The sequence below is a fragment of the Sorex araneus genome, chromosome 1 (genome assembly GCF_027595985.1).
Source record: "Sorex araneus isolate mSorAra2 chromosome 1, mSorAra2.pri, whole genome shotgun sequence".
NCBI classification, from domain to species: domain Eukaryota; kingdom Metazoa; phylum Chordata; class Mammalia; order Eulipotyphla; family Soricidae; genus Sorex; species Sorex araneus.
In genome coordinates, this window is record NC_073302.1 from 346585947 (window position 1) to 346601458 (window position 15512).

A 15512-nucleotide genomic window follows, 5' to 3' on the forward strand; every position below is an offset into this window, starting at 1 on the left:
CATGTGTTACAGTATTTATCTTTTCATATAATTAGCTGATAAAAATTTTTCATCCATATACCTACTATATCTCATAATGAGGAGAATAAAAATTCGAATTGAGATATTTGAAAAAATTCTTTTTTTTTTTCCTTTTTGGGTCAAACCTGGAGATGCACAGGGGTTACTCCTGGCGCTGCACCCAGGAATCACCTCGGGCAGTGCTCAGGGGACCATATGGGATGCTGGGAATCGAACCCGGGTTGGCCGCGCACAAGGCAAATGCCCTACCCACTGTGCTATTGCTCCAGCCCTGATATTTGAAAAAATTCTAAGGGATTAAGATATTCAGATAGCAAATTGTAAGACTGTATGTCTGAAACTTATAGGTGTAATAAGCCAATGTGAGTTCAATAAAGATTAAGTACCACTTGGGAAATCCCAAAAGGAAAAACATTTCAGACCCATGAAAAAAAAATACTAATTTTTTAAAATTGTATTTACTTAGAAGAAGCATTCAGAATGTCAACATAACAAGTGCCAAGTTTTTTTGTTTGTTTTGCAATTACTGCATGGTATTCAGTTCAGAGAAAAATCATTTCATATAAACTGCATTAGAGACAACTAAACATTTAAAAAAATACTACCATGAAGTGTGGAATGTAGATCAATGGATAGAGCACTTGCCTTGCATGTGTGAGGCCCAGGGTTCCCTCCCAGCTCTGCAAAAATCAACCCAAGCCCAAAGCAAAACCTAGCTCCCAGATAAAACTGTACTGTGCACTAACAAGAACCTGCTTTAAATTTTATGCCAGTTTACAACCTCCATCCTATGCCAGACAGAGTTAACTATTAAACATGCTAACAAGATAGGCTATGTTTTATTTTTTGTTTTGTTTTGTTTTGTTGTGAGCACTACTGAGCTCTACTTAGCGCTCAAGGGTTATTTCTGTCAGCTGGGGGCCCATGAAGTTCTGGAGACTGAACTGGGACTCCTGTATGCAAAGCAAGACTCCAGCCCTCCGAGTCCTTTCCTGTTCCCTAAGTTTCACAACAAGACCATCTGAAGACACACGGAGCAGTGTATTAACTATATGAAAAAGGACACTGAACAGTTTAAAAGCACATCTTATACGGTTTTACATTTCAATTTTACTCTTTGAAAATAGAATTATATACAAGAAATGTTTAGCAAGGGCTTAAAAAAAGCTGTGCTAAAACTAAGTTACTATGCACCTTATCCTTTTTATTATGCACCTTATCTTTTTTGTTTTGTAGGGGAGTATACCAAGAACCACTCCTGGCAGACTCTGGGAACTAAATGGGATGCTGGGAATTAAACCCTGGTTGGCTGCATGCAAGGCAAGCCCACATGCTTTTTGTATCTTTACTTCAGCTTAGCAGCCTTCTTTTCACAAGATTGCATGTCATGTGCAGGAATGCTATTCCACATCCTTCCCACTTTCCTTGCAGCATCACTGATGAGTAAGTTAGGATGTTCTCCTTTATGTTTTATGAGCTACTCTGAACAAACAAAAATTAGACCAAAGGGATCGCTCCTGGTATACAGAATTCTTTGGACTTAACTTTTTACATGGGATATAGGTTTTTATTTCTTTTTCACAATGGGCCTTGTCACCTTTGCCCTATTTTTTTAATAGTTTATTTTTAATTAGTGAATCAACGTGAGGGTACAGTTACAGATTTATACATTTTTGTGCTCATGTTTCCCCCATACAGAGTTCGATAACCCATCCCTTCGCCAGAGCCCATTCCCCACAACCAGTAAACCCAGGGTCCCTCCCACCCTCCCCAGTCCCGTCTCCCCCCACCCCAAACTGCCACTATGGCAGGGTATTCCCTTTCGTTCTCTCTCTCTGATTAGGTATTGTGGTTTGCAGTAAAGGTATTGAGCAGCCATTGTGTTCAATCTCTAGTCTACAATCGGCACGCGTCACTCCTCCCCCGCATGACCTCCGACCACATTTTACTTGGTGCTCCCTTCTCTGAGTTGCCCAGAATAAGAGAACAGCCTCCAAGCCATGGAATCAACCTCCTAGTACTTATTTCTACTATTCTTGGGTATTAGACTCCTAGTCTATTATTCTATATTCCACAGATGAGTGCAATCTTTCTATGTCTGTCTCTCTCTTTCTGACTCATTTCACTTAGCATGATACTTTCCATGTTGATCTACTTATATGTAAACTTCATGACCTCATTTTTTTCTAACAGCTGCATAGTATTCCATTGTATAGATGTACCAAAGTTTCTTCAACCAGTCATCTGTTCTTGCCCTATTTTTTTTAATGTCATAAAAGATTTTTTTTTAATTGAATCACCATATGGAAAGTTACAAAGTTCTCAGGCTTATGTCTTGATCATACAATGCTCAAACACCCATCCCTTCACCAGTGACCATATTCCATCACCTAAAAAAGATAAAACAAAACAAAACAAAAGGAGTATACCTATCAGCCTCCAGCCCCTAACCCCCCCCACACAGACTGACAAATTTCACTTCCTTTTCTCTTTACCTTGATTACATTCCTTATTTCAACACAAAAATCATTATTGTTGTTGGTGTTTCAAGATAGAACTCATTATTCTTGTTGGAGTTTATCCCCCAAGAATATAGCCCTATTGACAAGGAAACATTTGATAATTAGTTTTCCAGTGATGAGAATGAAGAGAAATAAAGTCGCTCGGCCTCGCGGTTTAGGATTTCTGTATTTTAGTAATTAAGTCCAGGGAGACTTAAGTTGGAAATAGCATCATTTCCCTTCCTGGAACATCATGGAGCAAAAGCTTAGTTCACAGTCTGGGCACATGGCTGCAAGCACTCGCTGGGACCCCAAGTCGTATAGCTGGCTCTGGATCCTGGTCGTATAGCAGCTAGGTGGCTGTGCAAAGGCATGGCCACCTGGGTTGAGTCTCGGCGGAGCTCGAGCCAGTACCAGCCCCGGCCTGAGACTGTCCGAGCGTCCCACTGTTTCACATTTAAAACACACATTTTTTTTTCCTGCGCCACCAAGTTCATACCTCTCTAAAAGTTCCATAACATGGTGGACACCGCACCGATTCCTCCCGGAGGGAAGAAAAACCAAGGAAGGATATTTCCCCCCTTAGCTGGCGTGGAGCAAAAGCTTAGTTCACAGTCTGGGCACATGGCTGCAAGCACTCGCTGGGACCCCAAGTCGTATAGCTGACCTTTGCCCTATTTTCAAGTTTCTCTTTCTTTTTAGTAGGCATTCTCTCCACTTCTCTGAGTTCTTAGAAAATGTCAAGAAATTGACTGATATCCCTTTAGTGTCCTTCCTAGGAAGTCTTCACCAACAATGAGTTTGATTATATTTTGTATCTTGACTTAGCCGCAGCCTACCCGAGTTCTATTTCTTCGCCCCTCTCAGAGAGCCCAGCAAGCTACCGAGAGTATCGAGCCCACGCGGCAGAGCCTGGCAAGCTACCCGTGGGAACTGGATATGCCAAAAACAATAAGTCTCTCAATGAGAGACACTACTGGTGCCCGCTCGAACAAATCAATGAGCAACGGGATGACAGTGACAGTGATTTGAATGAATTTCTTTTTTTTTTTTTTGCTTTTTTTTGGGGGGGGGTCACACCCGGCAATGCACAGGGGTTACTCCTGGCTCTACACTCAGGAATTACCCCTGGCGGTGCTCAGGGGACCATATGGGATGCTGGGAATCGAACCCGGGTTGGCCGAGTGCGAGGCAAACGCCCTACCCGCTGTGCTATCGCTCCAGCCCCTTCTTTTGTTTTTTGTTTTTTGAATGAATTTCTTGTTACATTTACTTGGAACTGTTCCAAGAGATTTAGATTGAATTACTGTAAAATCCTAGTTTGACAAGGCAATTTCTAAAACTACTAGCAACCATTTCCAATGTTCGTTGGCTTATTTGCTGTAATTGTTGCTAACTAAATGTAAGAGTCAATCACAATCATTATTCAATACTGTGTTGAATTTTTAATGAAATATATAAGAGGGTGTTTAGAAATTAAATATTTGCCTTGTTCCCCTTAAATTGGTAAAATATAATGTGCTGATTAGTTCTATAAACAACTTAGGTAGGAAAACTCAAAAAGTTACAATACATAGAAAGACATAAATAAAAAGTATATTACAAATTTAACTCAGTGATTTAAAGTTCTATTATCAGAAATGAAAACTCATCAGTAATAGTCTACAATGTAGAAATCACCATCTCTTAAATACACCTCCATTTGCAAATAGTACTAAAACAGTTCTTTTCTAAGGTTCCAAAATGAAATAGAACTAGAAAAAAAAAGCAAACCTCTTACCTAATATCTTCCGCTAAAAAAGAGCAATCGCTTGCTTCATAACTATACATAATGGATCCAGTGAATTCTAAGAAGGGGAGATCATCTTCAAAAACACTCTTCTGAATAGATAACTTGAGTTAAAGAGAATTTTGGAAAGAAATAGGTAAGTCCATATTAAATAAAAAAAGTTCAACATAATAAAAGAATTTACAGAAGCACCCAAATTATAATCCTAAATTTTCTCAAGTATTTCTTTGTATCTAATGAAGCCATAAAAACCATGTAACAAAATCAAGCTTTCCACAGTGAAATTATTTTTCTAAGAAGTTCGTTTGCCAAAAAGTCTTAATCCTGTTTTTTATAAAAGCACTTACTTAGGAGCAAGAGATACAGGAGAACTTGCCTTGCAAGCACTGACCCCAGCTCTATCCCCAGCATCCACAGGGGCTCCTGAGCACCTTTCAGAATCATGCCTAAGGACACAGAGCCAAGAATACCCCCAGCACCAGGGGAAGTGACCCAAAACACCCTGCCCAAAAGCTCACTTAAATTAATGAGTTTTTTACAACACCCAACAGGAGAGAGAACAAAAGGGAATGCCCTGCCCCAGATGTGGGGTGATGGGGGTAGGGGTGGGGATGATGGGAGGGATACTGGGAACATTGGTGGAGAAGAATGGGCACTGGTGGAGGGATGTAAACCAAATGCAAACATGAAAGTTCATAAGTTTGTAACTATACCTCACGGTGATTCACTAATAAAAAAAAATTTTTTTAAATAATGAGTTTTATGTAGTTATATACTCTTCTCAATGTAATAATGTTGCCTGACAACAGTGAGGACTGGGAGGTAGATCTTAAATCTGAGGACATAAATTGTCTTAATTATCAAAATTCATCAAAGTCAATACTGCCTAAATTATTACCTGAGCTAGAACAAATTAGTAAGGTCAACCAAACAAACAAGACAAGAGGGAAATAAGAGAAAGAACTATTACTGCAAACTCAATTCTATTTTAATCTCATTTATAGTCACCTATGGGTTTTAAAACTTTTTTTTTTTTTTTTGGCTTTTGGGCCAAACCATTGATGCTCAAGGAATTACTCTGCACTCAGGAATTACTTCTGGCAGTGCTCAGGGGACCATATGGGATGCCAGGGATTGAACCCAGGCTGGCCTCATACAAGGCAAGAATCCTAGCCACTGTCCTATTGCTCTACCCCAATAAATCTATGCGATTTAATGACTAGATTATGGTTCATTCGCCTAATAACGATTCTAATTCAAGTACTAATTGAGGATTACAAAGTGAGCATTGCCTCATTTTACTAGCAAAGTTAATTCTAGGATGTAAAGTTAATTGATAAACTCCATACCTTTTTCTCTTCTACATCACATTTCTTATTCTGCACAGACATCCACTCAGGAAGTCTCCGCTGTGAAGCTGTTTCCTTTTTTTTACTCATCATGGAAATGCTCTAGTTGCAAAATCCAGAAACAAAATTACTTTGTGAGTAAATACGAGCAATCTTTGGGGGGAAAAAAAAAAACCTGAGGACAGGCTTGTTAAAACAGCTAAAGAACGAAACACACATATTTAAGGAAAGTTATCTCCAAGCCCAAGTATAGATCAAAAGAGCTAGAATTTAAAGAGACAGGGTAGGGAAAGAGAGAAAGCGCATGCTAGAATATAAAAGAGAGAAACAAATGCCATGTTCTAGATCTAGTAACTATGTGCTTAGTGTTTCTTCTTCTAAAATGAGTCTCCTTTATACATACAGAGGGCCAGGAGGCACATTCTAAAAAGCCAAGGTTACCAAGCAGCTAGGGAAGGGATTTTAGAGGGCAAATGGCAGACTAGAAGTGACCCAAGGACAGTGGTGCAGAGTCTGGGCAGTTTGGGGATGGTCAAGATACATTAACTTTATACTCAAAACCATGAACTCTAACAGTAACACCAGTATAACCAGGTGACTTAAATTATAATAAAAATGAATGTTTATGACCATTACCAAAACAACATGGCAGGCTAGAGGGTCCAGAGGGTAGGACACTTGAATGCATGTGGCCAGCCCTGGTTCAGTGATCCCCCCTGGTGTCCTGAGCCCACCACGAGGAATCCAGGCACTCAGCCAGGAGTAAGCCCTGAGATCCAACGGTGTGGCCCCCAAACAAAAACCAAAACAAAAACCTACACTGAGGTATCACTTCACAACTATGACAGTGCCCTGAATCTAAAGACCAAACACATCAAGTGCTGTTTCAAAGAAGAAATGACTGACCCATGCGTCATACATTGGGTGAATATGGAAACTGGTCAGATCCTCAGAAAAATAGGAACATTTCCCAAAAAAATTAAAAATAGATTCAAAAATTCTACTCCTAGTTATGCATCCAACAGACACAAAAACACTAATTGGAAAGATATATTCACATCTATGTTCTCTTCAATACTTCATAATGACCAAGATTTGGAAACAACCTAAATGCCCAGTGACAGAAAAGAGGAATCAAGCAGATGTGACACATGAACACAATGAAATACTAGCCAACTAATATTGTCTTGGTTTTGTTTTGGTTTTTGCTTTTGAGCAGGGTGGGGGGGCTGGAGCTCACACCTGGTTGTGCTCAGGGGTCACTCCTGTACTGCTGCTCTACACTCAGGAATCACTTCTGGTGATGCTTGGGAACATTATGGAATGCCAGGAATGGAACCCGGCTGAACAAGTGCCAGGCAAGCACCTTATCTGATGTACTATCTTTCTGGCCCTCATATTCTATGGTAAGACATGGGCAAAACAAATTTTTATGACTTGGGAGTAACCTGTTACATTTAATATTTAGGAATACGAACTATGAAGAAATCTTTAACCACCCAGCAAGTATCTATGTTTAATTGTTCATTTTGCTAAATATAAACCCACAAATAGGATAAAAATAATTAGGAAAGAAAAATTTTAAGCCACTTAAACCTCCATACATAACAAACTCTACCACTCTTAAGCACTGGCAAGATAAGTGTTAACAGCTAGCAATGTAAGCTACCTCATGAGATAGGGAAAAAGATCTCAACCAGGATTGTGGGGGGGGAAATTATAATTTATGCAGTCACCTCTTCTCGCCATCCTGAGCCCCGCCTCTTCCCCAGTGAACACATCAAGCTGCAGAAGAAGTCCTTTGTAAAGAGACCATAGCCCATGTCTTCAACTGAGGCCCCTCACAAGCTAAGGAAGTGTGCCTGACAGCAAAGCCCATAACAACATGAAGAAACAGCGAAAATCCCCACCGCCAGGAGAGATGGAAGAGAGGATCTCAGAAACCTTAACAGGGACTTCCCAGAAATATAACCTCCTCTCAGATAAAGGATTCAGAGAGGAAATCGTAAAGATGGTTGATGAACTCAAAGCAACTATGAAACGAACATCCAATAAATTAAGGGAGGATATGGATGCAGCTTTGGAACGGTCCACCAAGATAATCCAGGGAAGAAATGAGAGAAGAAATTTCAAAGCTACAAACAGAAGTGACACAATTAAAAGAATCAGTAGATGCAAGAAAAAACTCAGCAGGAGCCCTCAATAGTAGAATGACTACAGCCGGAGACAGAATCAGTGAGCTTGAAGATGAGCTGCACAAAGCATATAGGCAACAAAAATAATGGCAAAAGACCTCAAAATGGCTCTAGAACGAATTAGAGTCTTAGGGGATGACCTCAAGAGAAACAACATAAGAATCATTGGAGTACCAGAAGCACAGGGAACCAATCCAAATGAAAAAAAAAACACACAATTAAAGACATCATTGCTAAGAAATTCCGAGAGCTAGAGAACGTGGGCATCCAGATCCAAGGAGTCCGAAGGGTGCCAGCTAAAAGGGACCCAAATAAAAAATCCCCAAGGCATATCATAGTCAGAATAATGGATGCCGTGGATAGAGACACAATGCTGCAAGCAGCAAGATCAAAGAAGGAAATCACATACAAAGGAGCACCCCTTAGATTCACAGAAGACCTATCAGAAGACACCTTCCAAGCCCGAAGACAATGGTGGGATATAGTGAAAAAACTTAATGAAATGAACGCCTCACCAAGAATACTTTACCCGGCTAAACTCTCAGTTAAACTTGAAGGAACCATGCACTATTATTTCAGGTAGAAACAACAGCTCAAGAACTTCATAGACTCAAGACCAAACTTAAAAGAAGGACTAAAAGGACTACTATAAGACAAGGAAAAACCCTACAAGAACAACAAACCCTACAGAAAGATAGCACAAAATCCCATGACAGTAATTTTTCTCAATGTTAACAGTTTAAATGCACCAATCAAGAGGCACAGAGTGGCAAAATGGATTCGGAAACTAAACCTAACTTTCTGCTGCCTACAAAAAAACATTTGAATAGCCAGAACAAACACAGATTCAAAGTCAAAGGATGGAAAACAATTCTGCAAGCAAACAACTCCCTCAAAAAAGCTGGGGTGGCCATACTAATATCCGACAACATAGATTTCAAGCTGAAAAAGATCAGAAGAGACAGCGAAGGCCATTTTCTATTCATCAAGGGATATGTACAACAGGAAGAAATCACACTCTTAAACAAATACATACCTAATGAACAAGCAGCAAAATACTTAAAAGAACTCCTAACAGAATTTAAAGGGGATAACTAGCACCACGATAGTAGTTGGAGACTTCAACACTGCCTCATCACCTCTGGATAGGTGGACAAGAACAACACTCAGCAAGGAAACAATGGCTCTGAAGGAAGAAATGGAGGAGACAGGGCTAATAGACCTATACAGGGCCATCCACCCCAAAATGAAAGAATACACATTCTTTTCCAGCACACATGGAACATTTTCCAAAATAGACCACGTTCTGGGCCACAAATTATACCTTAATAGAATTGGGAAGATAGAAATTGTATCAACTATCTTTTCAGACCATGATGCACTGAAGATGGAAGTTAATCACACACAGACACGGAGAGCCAAATCAAACACCCGGAAATTAAACAACTCACTGTTGAACAATGAGTGGGTCATTAAGGAAATCAAGGAAGAAATCAAAAAATACCTCAAAGCAAATGAGAATGAAGACACAAGCTACCAGAACCTATGGGACGCAGCTAAAGCTGTGTTAAGGGGAAAATTTATAGCTCTGCAAGCATTCCTCAGGAAGGAAGAAAGGGCCTATATAGATAGCTTGACTTCGTAGCTCAAGATCTTAGAAGAGAACCAGCAAAAGGAACCCAAACCAGATCAAAGGAAAGAAATAATAAAACTTAGAGCAGAAATTAATGATATGGAAACCCGAAAAACAATCCGAAAGATCAATGAAACAAAGAGTTGGTTCTTCGAGAAAATAAATAAGACTGATAAACCGCTAGCAAGACTCACAAAGAAAGAGAGAGTACCCTAATAAATCAAATCAGAAATGAAAAGGGGGGCAACACAACAGAAACCAAGGAGATTCAAAAGATCATCAGAGACTACTTTGAAAGTCTGTATGCCACAAAACAAGAGAATCTAAAAGAAATGGACGAATTCCTTAATTCTTACAATCTCCTAAGACTGAAGCAAGAAGACTTGAAATACCTGAATAGGCCCATAAATATCCAGGAAATCAAAACTGTAATCAAAAGTCTCCCCAAAAATAAAAGCCCAGGTCCAGATGGATTCTCCTGCGAATTCTTCCAAACGTTTAAAGAAGACTTGTTGCCAGTTCTCCTCAAGCTTTTCCAGGAAATTGAAAAGACAGGAACCCTCCCGAACAGTTTTTGTGAGGCACACATCTCCCTAATACCAAAAGGAAAGAAAGAGACCACTAACAAAGAAAACTATAGACCAATATCCCTGATGAACACCGATGCAAAGATCCTCAACAAAATACTAGCAAATAGAATCCAACAAATCATCAAAAAAATCATACACCATGATCAAGTGAAATCATTCCGGGGATGCAAGGATGGTTTAATATTCGGAAATCAATCAACATAATCCAGCATATCAACAAAACTAAAGATAAAAACCATATGATCATATGAATATATGCAGAAAAAACATTTGACAAGATCCAACATCCATTCATGATGAAAACTCTCACCAAAATGGGTTTTAGTGGAACTTTCCTCAAGATAGTCAAAGCCATCTACCACGAACCTATGGCTAACATTATCCTGAATGGGGAAAAACTGAGGGCCTCTAAGATGGAGGACAAGACAAGGATGCCCACTCTCACCACTCTCTTCAATACAATACTGAAGTACTAGCAATAGCCATTAGGCAAGAAAAATAAATTAAGGGCATTCAGATAGGAAAGGAAGAAGTCAAACTCTCACTATTCACAGACGATATGATACTATACCTAGAGAAGCCTAAAAGCTCTACTAAGAAACTCTTAGAAACAACTGACCTGTACAGTAAAGTCGCAGCTATAATATCAATACCAAAAAAAACATGGCCTTCTTATATGCAAACAATGAAACAGAGGAAAGGGACATGAAAAAAGCAATCCCGTTCACAATCGTGCCCCAGGAAATCAAAAACCTTGAAATCAGCTTAACTAAAGAAGCAAAGAACCTCTACAAAGAAAATATAAAACGCTACTCCATGAAATAAAAGAGGACATGAGGAAATGGAAACATATCCCCTGCTCATGGATAGGGAGAATCAACATTGTCAAAATGTCAATACTCCCCAAAGCACTATACAGACATAACGCGATCCCTATAAGGATACCCATGACATTCTTCAAAGAAATGGATCGAAAAATCCTGAAATTCATATGGAACAATAAATGCCCATGGATAGCTAAAACAATTCTTGGGAAAAAGATGATGGGAGGTATCACCCTCCCCAACCTTAAGCTTTACTACAAAGTGGTAACAATTAAAAAAGCATGGTACCGGCACAAAGGCAGAGCCACAGACCAATGGAACAGAGTGGAATATCCCTACACACAACCCCAAATGTATGATCACTTAATATTTGATAAGAAATGTGAAGTGCGCCTTCTCAAAATGGAGCCCTGGCGACACTGAGCAGCAACTAACATGGCTCCGGGTTGCGGGACTGGAACACATCCGAACCACGGGGAGGCACTGGAGTGGGGCAGCGCCAGCCCAAACTCCAAATGGCCCCGGCCGCCGGAAGTCCCGCCCTCGACCTACCCTCGGCGCCATCTTGCCATATTAAACAGAGAAGAGGCCAGGCAGTCTGGTGAGCAATGCGGCATGAGAAATGGTCCGGACTGGAATCCGGGCCAACAACACCAGGGATCCAGCCGGAGGAGGTGCACCTGGGACGCCTTCTCCAAATGGAGCCCTGGCGACACTGAGCAGCAACTAACACGGCTCCGGGTTGCGGGACTGGAACACATCCGAACCGTGACCTTTTCTAAAAACTGAAAACATACAATCTTTTAATGGAAAACCAATTATCAAATGCTTCCTTAGTAAGGCTGTCTTTCTTAGGGGGAAACTCCAACAACAATAGTGAGTTTTGTTTTGCAATATGGAACGTAATCAAGTTAAAGAGAAAATGAAGTGAAATTCATCAGTTATACAGTGGGGGGTGGGGGGCGGGGGCATACTGGGGATTCTGGTGGTGGAATATGGGCACTGGTGAAGGAATGGTGTTTGAATATTGTATAACTGAGACATAAACCTGAAATCTGTGTATCTTTCCACATGGTGATATAATAAAAATTTAAAAAAAAAAAAGAAATGTGAAGTGGAGCAAGGAAAGCCTCCTCAACAAATGGTGCTGGTATAACTGGACAACCACATGCAAAAGAATGGGCTTAGACCTCGACCTGACACCATGCACAAAAATCAGATCAAAATGGATTAAAGACCTCAACATCAGACCACAATCCATAAGGTACATCGAAGACAAGGTTGGCAAAACCCTTTATGATACTGAAGCTAAAGGTATCTTCAAAGATGACACGGAACTAAGCAATCAAGTAGAAACAGAGATAAACAAATGGGACTATATTAAACTAAGAAGCTTCTGCACCACAAAACACACAGTGACCAGAATACAAAGGCAATCTACAGAATGGGAAAGGATATTCACCCAATACCCATCCGATAAAGGGTTGATATCAAGGGTATATAAAGCACTGGTTGAACTCTACAAGAAGAAAACATCCAACCCCATCAGAAAATGGGCCGAAGAAATAAACAGAAACTTTTCCAAGGAAGAGATACAAATGGCTAAAAGGCACCTGAAAAACTGCTCTGCATCACTAATCATCAGGGAGATGCAGATCAAAACAACCATGAGATACTATCTCACACCACAGAGAATGGCACACATCCAAAAGAACAAAAGCAACCGTTGTTGGAGAGGATGTGGGGAGAAAGGGACCCTTCTACACTGCTGGTGGGAATGCCGACTGGTCCAGCCCCTTTGGAAAACAATATGGACGCTTCTCAAAAAATTAGGAGTTGAGCTTCCATTTGATCCAGCAATACCACTTCTGGGAATATACCCTGGAGAAACAAAAAAGTATAGTCGAAATGACATCTGCACTTATATGTTCATCGCAGCACTGTTTACAATAGCCAGAACCTGGAAAAAACCCGAGTGCCCGAGAACAGATGACTGGTTAAAGAAACTCTAGTACATCCCTCATTTATGAGAGGAGGGAGGGATGTGTTTAACAATATGGCTCCAGATTCCAATGGTCTGAGTTTAAATTGTGATTCTGCCACTAATTGATATGTGCCACTAATTCCCTACTGCCTCCTTTTCTTATCTGCAGATTTTCTGTATCTGAGATAGTTCATGTAAATTTGTTGTCAGTGGAAAGTATTAAATTGGGCTTTACGCTGTTCACAATAGCCAAAATCTGGAAACAACTCAGAGTGCCCTAAAACAGATGACTGGTTAAAGAAACTTTGGTACATCTATACAATGGAATACTATGCAGCTGTTGGGAGAGATGGAATCATGAAATTTGCTTATAAATGGATAAACATGGAGAGTATCATGCTAAGTGAAATGAGTCAGAAAGAGAGGGACAGACATAGAGGGACTGCACTCATTTGTGGTGTGTAGGATAGCATCACATGAGGCTGACACCCCAGGACAGTAGATACAAGGGCCGGGGGATTGCCTCATAGCTGGAAGCCTGCTTCATGAGTGGAGAGGAGAAGGCAGATGGAATAGAAAAGGGATCACTAAGAAAATGATGTCTGAAGGAACCAGTTGGGATGGGAGATGCACGCGGAAAGTAGATAATGGACCAAACATGATGACCTCTCAGTGTCTGTGTTGCAAGTCATAATGTCCAAAAGTAGAAAGAGAGTATGGGGAATATTGTCTCCCATGGAGGCAGTGGGTAGATGGGAAAGGGGGGTTATACCCGGGACACTGGTGGTGGGGAATGTGCACTGGTGGAGGGATGGGTGTTTGATCATTGTGAGATTATAACCCAAACATGAAAGCTTGTACCTATCTCACGGTGATTCAATAAATTTTTAAAAATTAAAAAATTAATTAAAAAAAAGAAACTCTAGTACATCTATACAATGGAATACTATGCAGCTCTTAGAAAAGATGAAGTCATGAACTTTGCATATAAGTGGATCAACATGGAAAGTATCATGCTAAGTGAAATGAGCCAGAAAGGGAGGGACAGACATAGAAAGATTGCACTCATCTGTGGAATATAAAATAACAGAGTAGGAGACTAATACCCAAGAATAGTAGTATATAATACCAGGAGGTTGGCTCCATAGCTTGGAAGTTGGCCTCACACGCTGGGGGAAAGTCATACCAAATGGAGAAGGGAACACTAAGTAAAATGTGATTAGAGATCCCGCGTGGTAAGGGAAATGCAAGCTGAAAGTGGACTAGTGACCGAACATGATGGCCACTCAATACCCCTGTTGCAGAACACAACACCCAAAAGGAGAGAGAGAGAGAGAGAGAGAGAGAGAGAAAGAGAGAGAGAGAGAGAGAGAGAGAGAGAGAGAACAAATTGGAATGCCCTGCCACAGAGGCGAGGTGGGGCGTATGGGATTGGGGGGGTGGGAGGGATACTGGGTTCATTGGTGGTGGAGAATGGACACTGGTGGAGGAATGGGCTCCCGAACACTGCATGAGGGAAAAACAAGTATGAAATGTTTGAATCTGTAACTGTACCCTCACTGTGACTCACTAATTAAAAAAAATAAAAAAATATTTTAAAAAGTAAAAAAAAATAAAAAGATGGCAGAATAAATTTTGATCTGAGCTAAAAATAAAATAAACACATTGAAGGCTTCAATATGTTAAAAATATGATAAACAACACATTTGGGTTTTTTTTTTGTTAAAATCCCTATGAGAAATTCAAAATATATTTTAATGTATTTCAAATCAAGGCCAGAGCAGTAGTATAGTGGACAGGGTGCTTGCCTGCACACTGCCAACAAAAAAAAAAAAGAAAATGATAATTTATGGGTAGAAAGTGGAGGGGGGGATGGCAGGGGCCAAGGTTCCAAAACAACACAGCTTCCTTTGTGCAGTTTTTTTCTTTTTCTTTTTCTTTCTGCATCCATCCAAAATGAGCCATTAATCCAAAGTATAACATGCTCTAATACAGAAAAAACATATAATTATGATTCTACATTTGAAAGTCTGGGACTCATATATATCATCTATACTAATAGTCATCAGCAAACTGTGGCATTGGATAAAAAATTTATGATTTACTGAATTAAAACTGACAACACAAATCCTGGTGTTACCGTTTGTATCATCAGTAGCACTGTAGCACTATCGTCCCATTGTTCATTGATTTGCTCGAGCGCGCACCAGTAACGTCTCCATTGTGAGACTCGTTACTGTTTTGGGCATATCAAATATGCCACAGGTACCTTGCCGGGCTCTGCGGTGCAGGTGGGACACTCTCAGTAGCTTGCTGGGCTCTCTAAGAGGGACAGAGGAATCAACCCGGGTAGGCCTCATGCAAGACAAACGCCCTACCTGCTGTGCTATCGCTCCCGTCCTGTATCATCAGTAGTAAGATAAAATATGTATACTATATAAAATGCATTCTATTAACAGTAAATATTATAAATGCTACTGCTTGTTAATACGCTTATTACTTGCCATAAATTCAAACACACTCACAATAGCAGTAAGAGACTGATGCACACAGATCATCTTAAAATATATTTTAATAAACCTAAAAGACAAGATTTGCTATTCACAGAGTAGACCATTTGCAAAAC

At 40.2% G+C, this 15512-nt stretch overlaps 1 protein-coding gene across 1 annotated transcript in view; it reads right to left on the reverse strand.

Moving 5' to 3' along the window:
- WRN (WRN RecQ like helicase) overlaps nt 1-15512 on the reverse strand; it is a 196331-nt gene that overhangs the window by 144148 nt on the left and 36671 nt on the right. The window contains exons 4-5 of the mRNA XM_055134049.1: nt 5661-5762; nt 4303-4415 (exon numbers count right to left, since the gene is read on the reverse strand). Coding sequence (XP_054990024.1) covers nt 4303-4415; nt 5661-5762 — 215 coding nt within the window. The remainder of the gene's footprint in view (nt 1-4302; nt 4416-5660; nt 5763-15512) is intronic.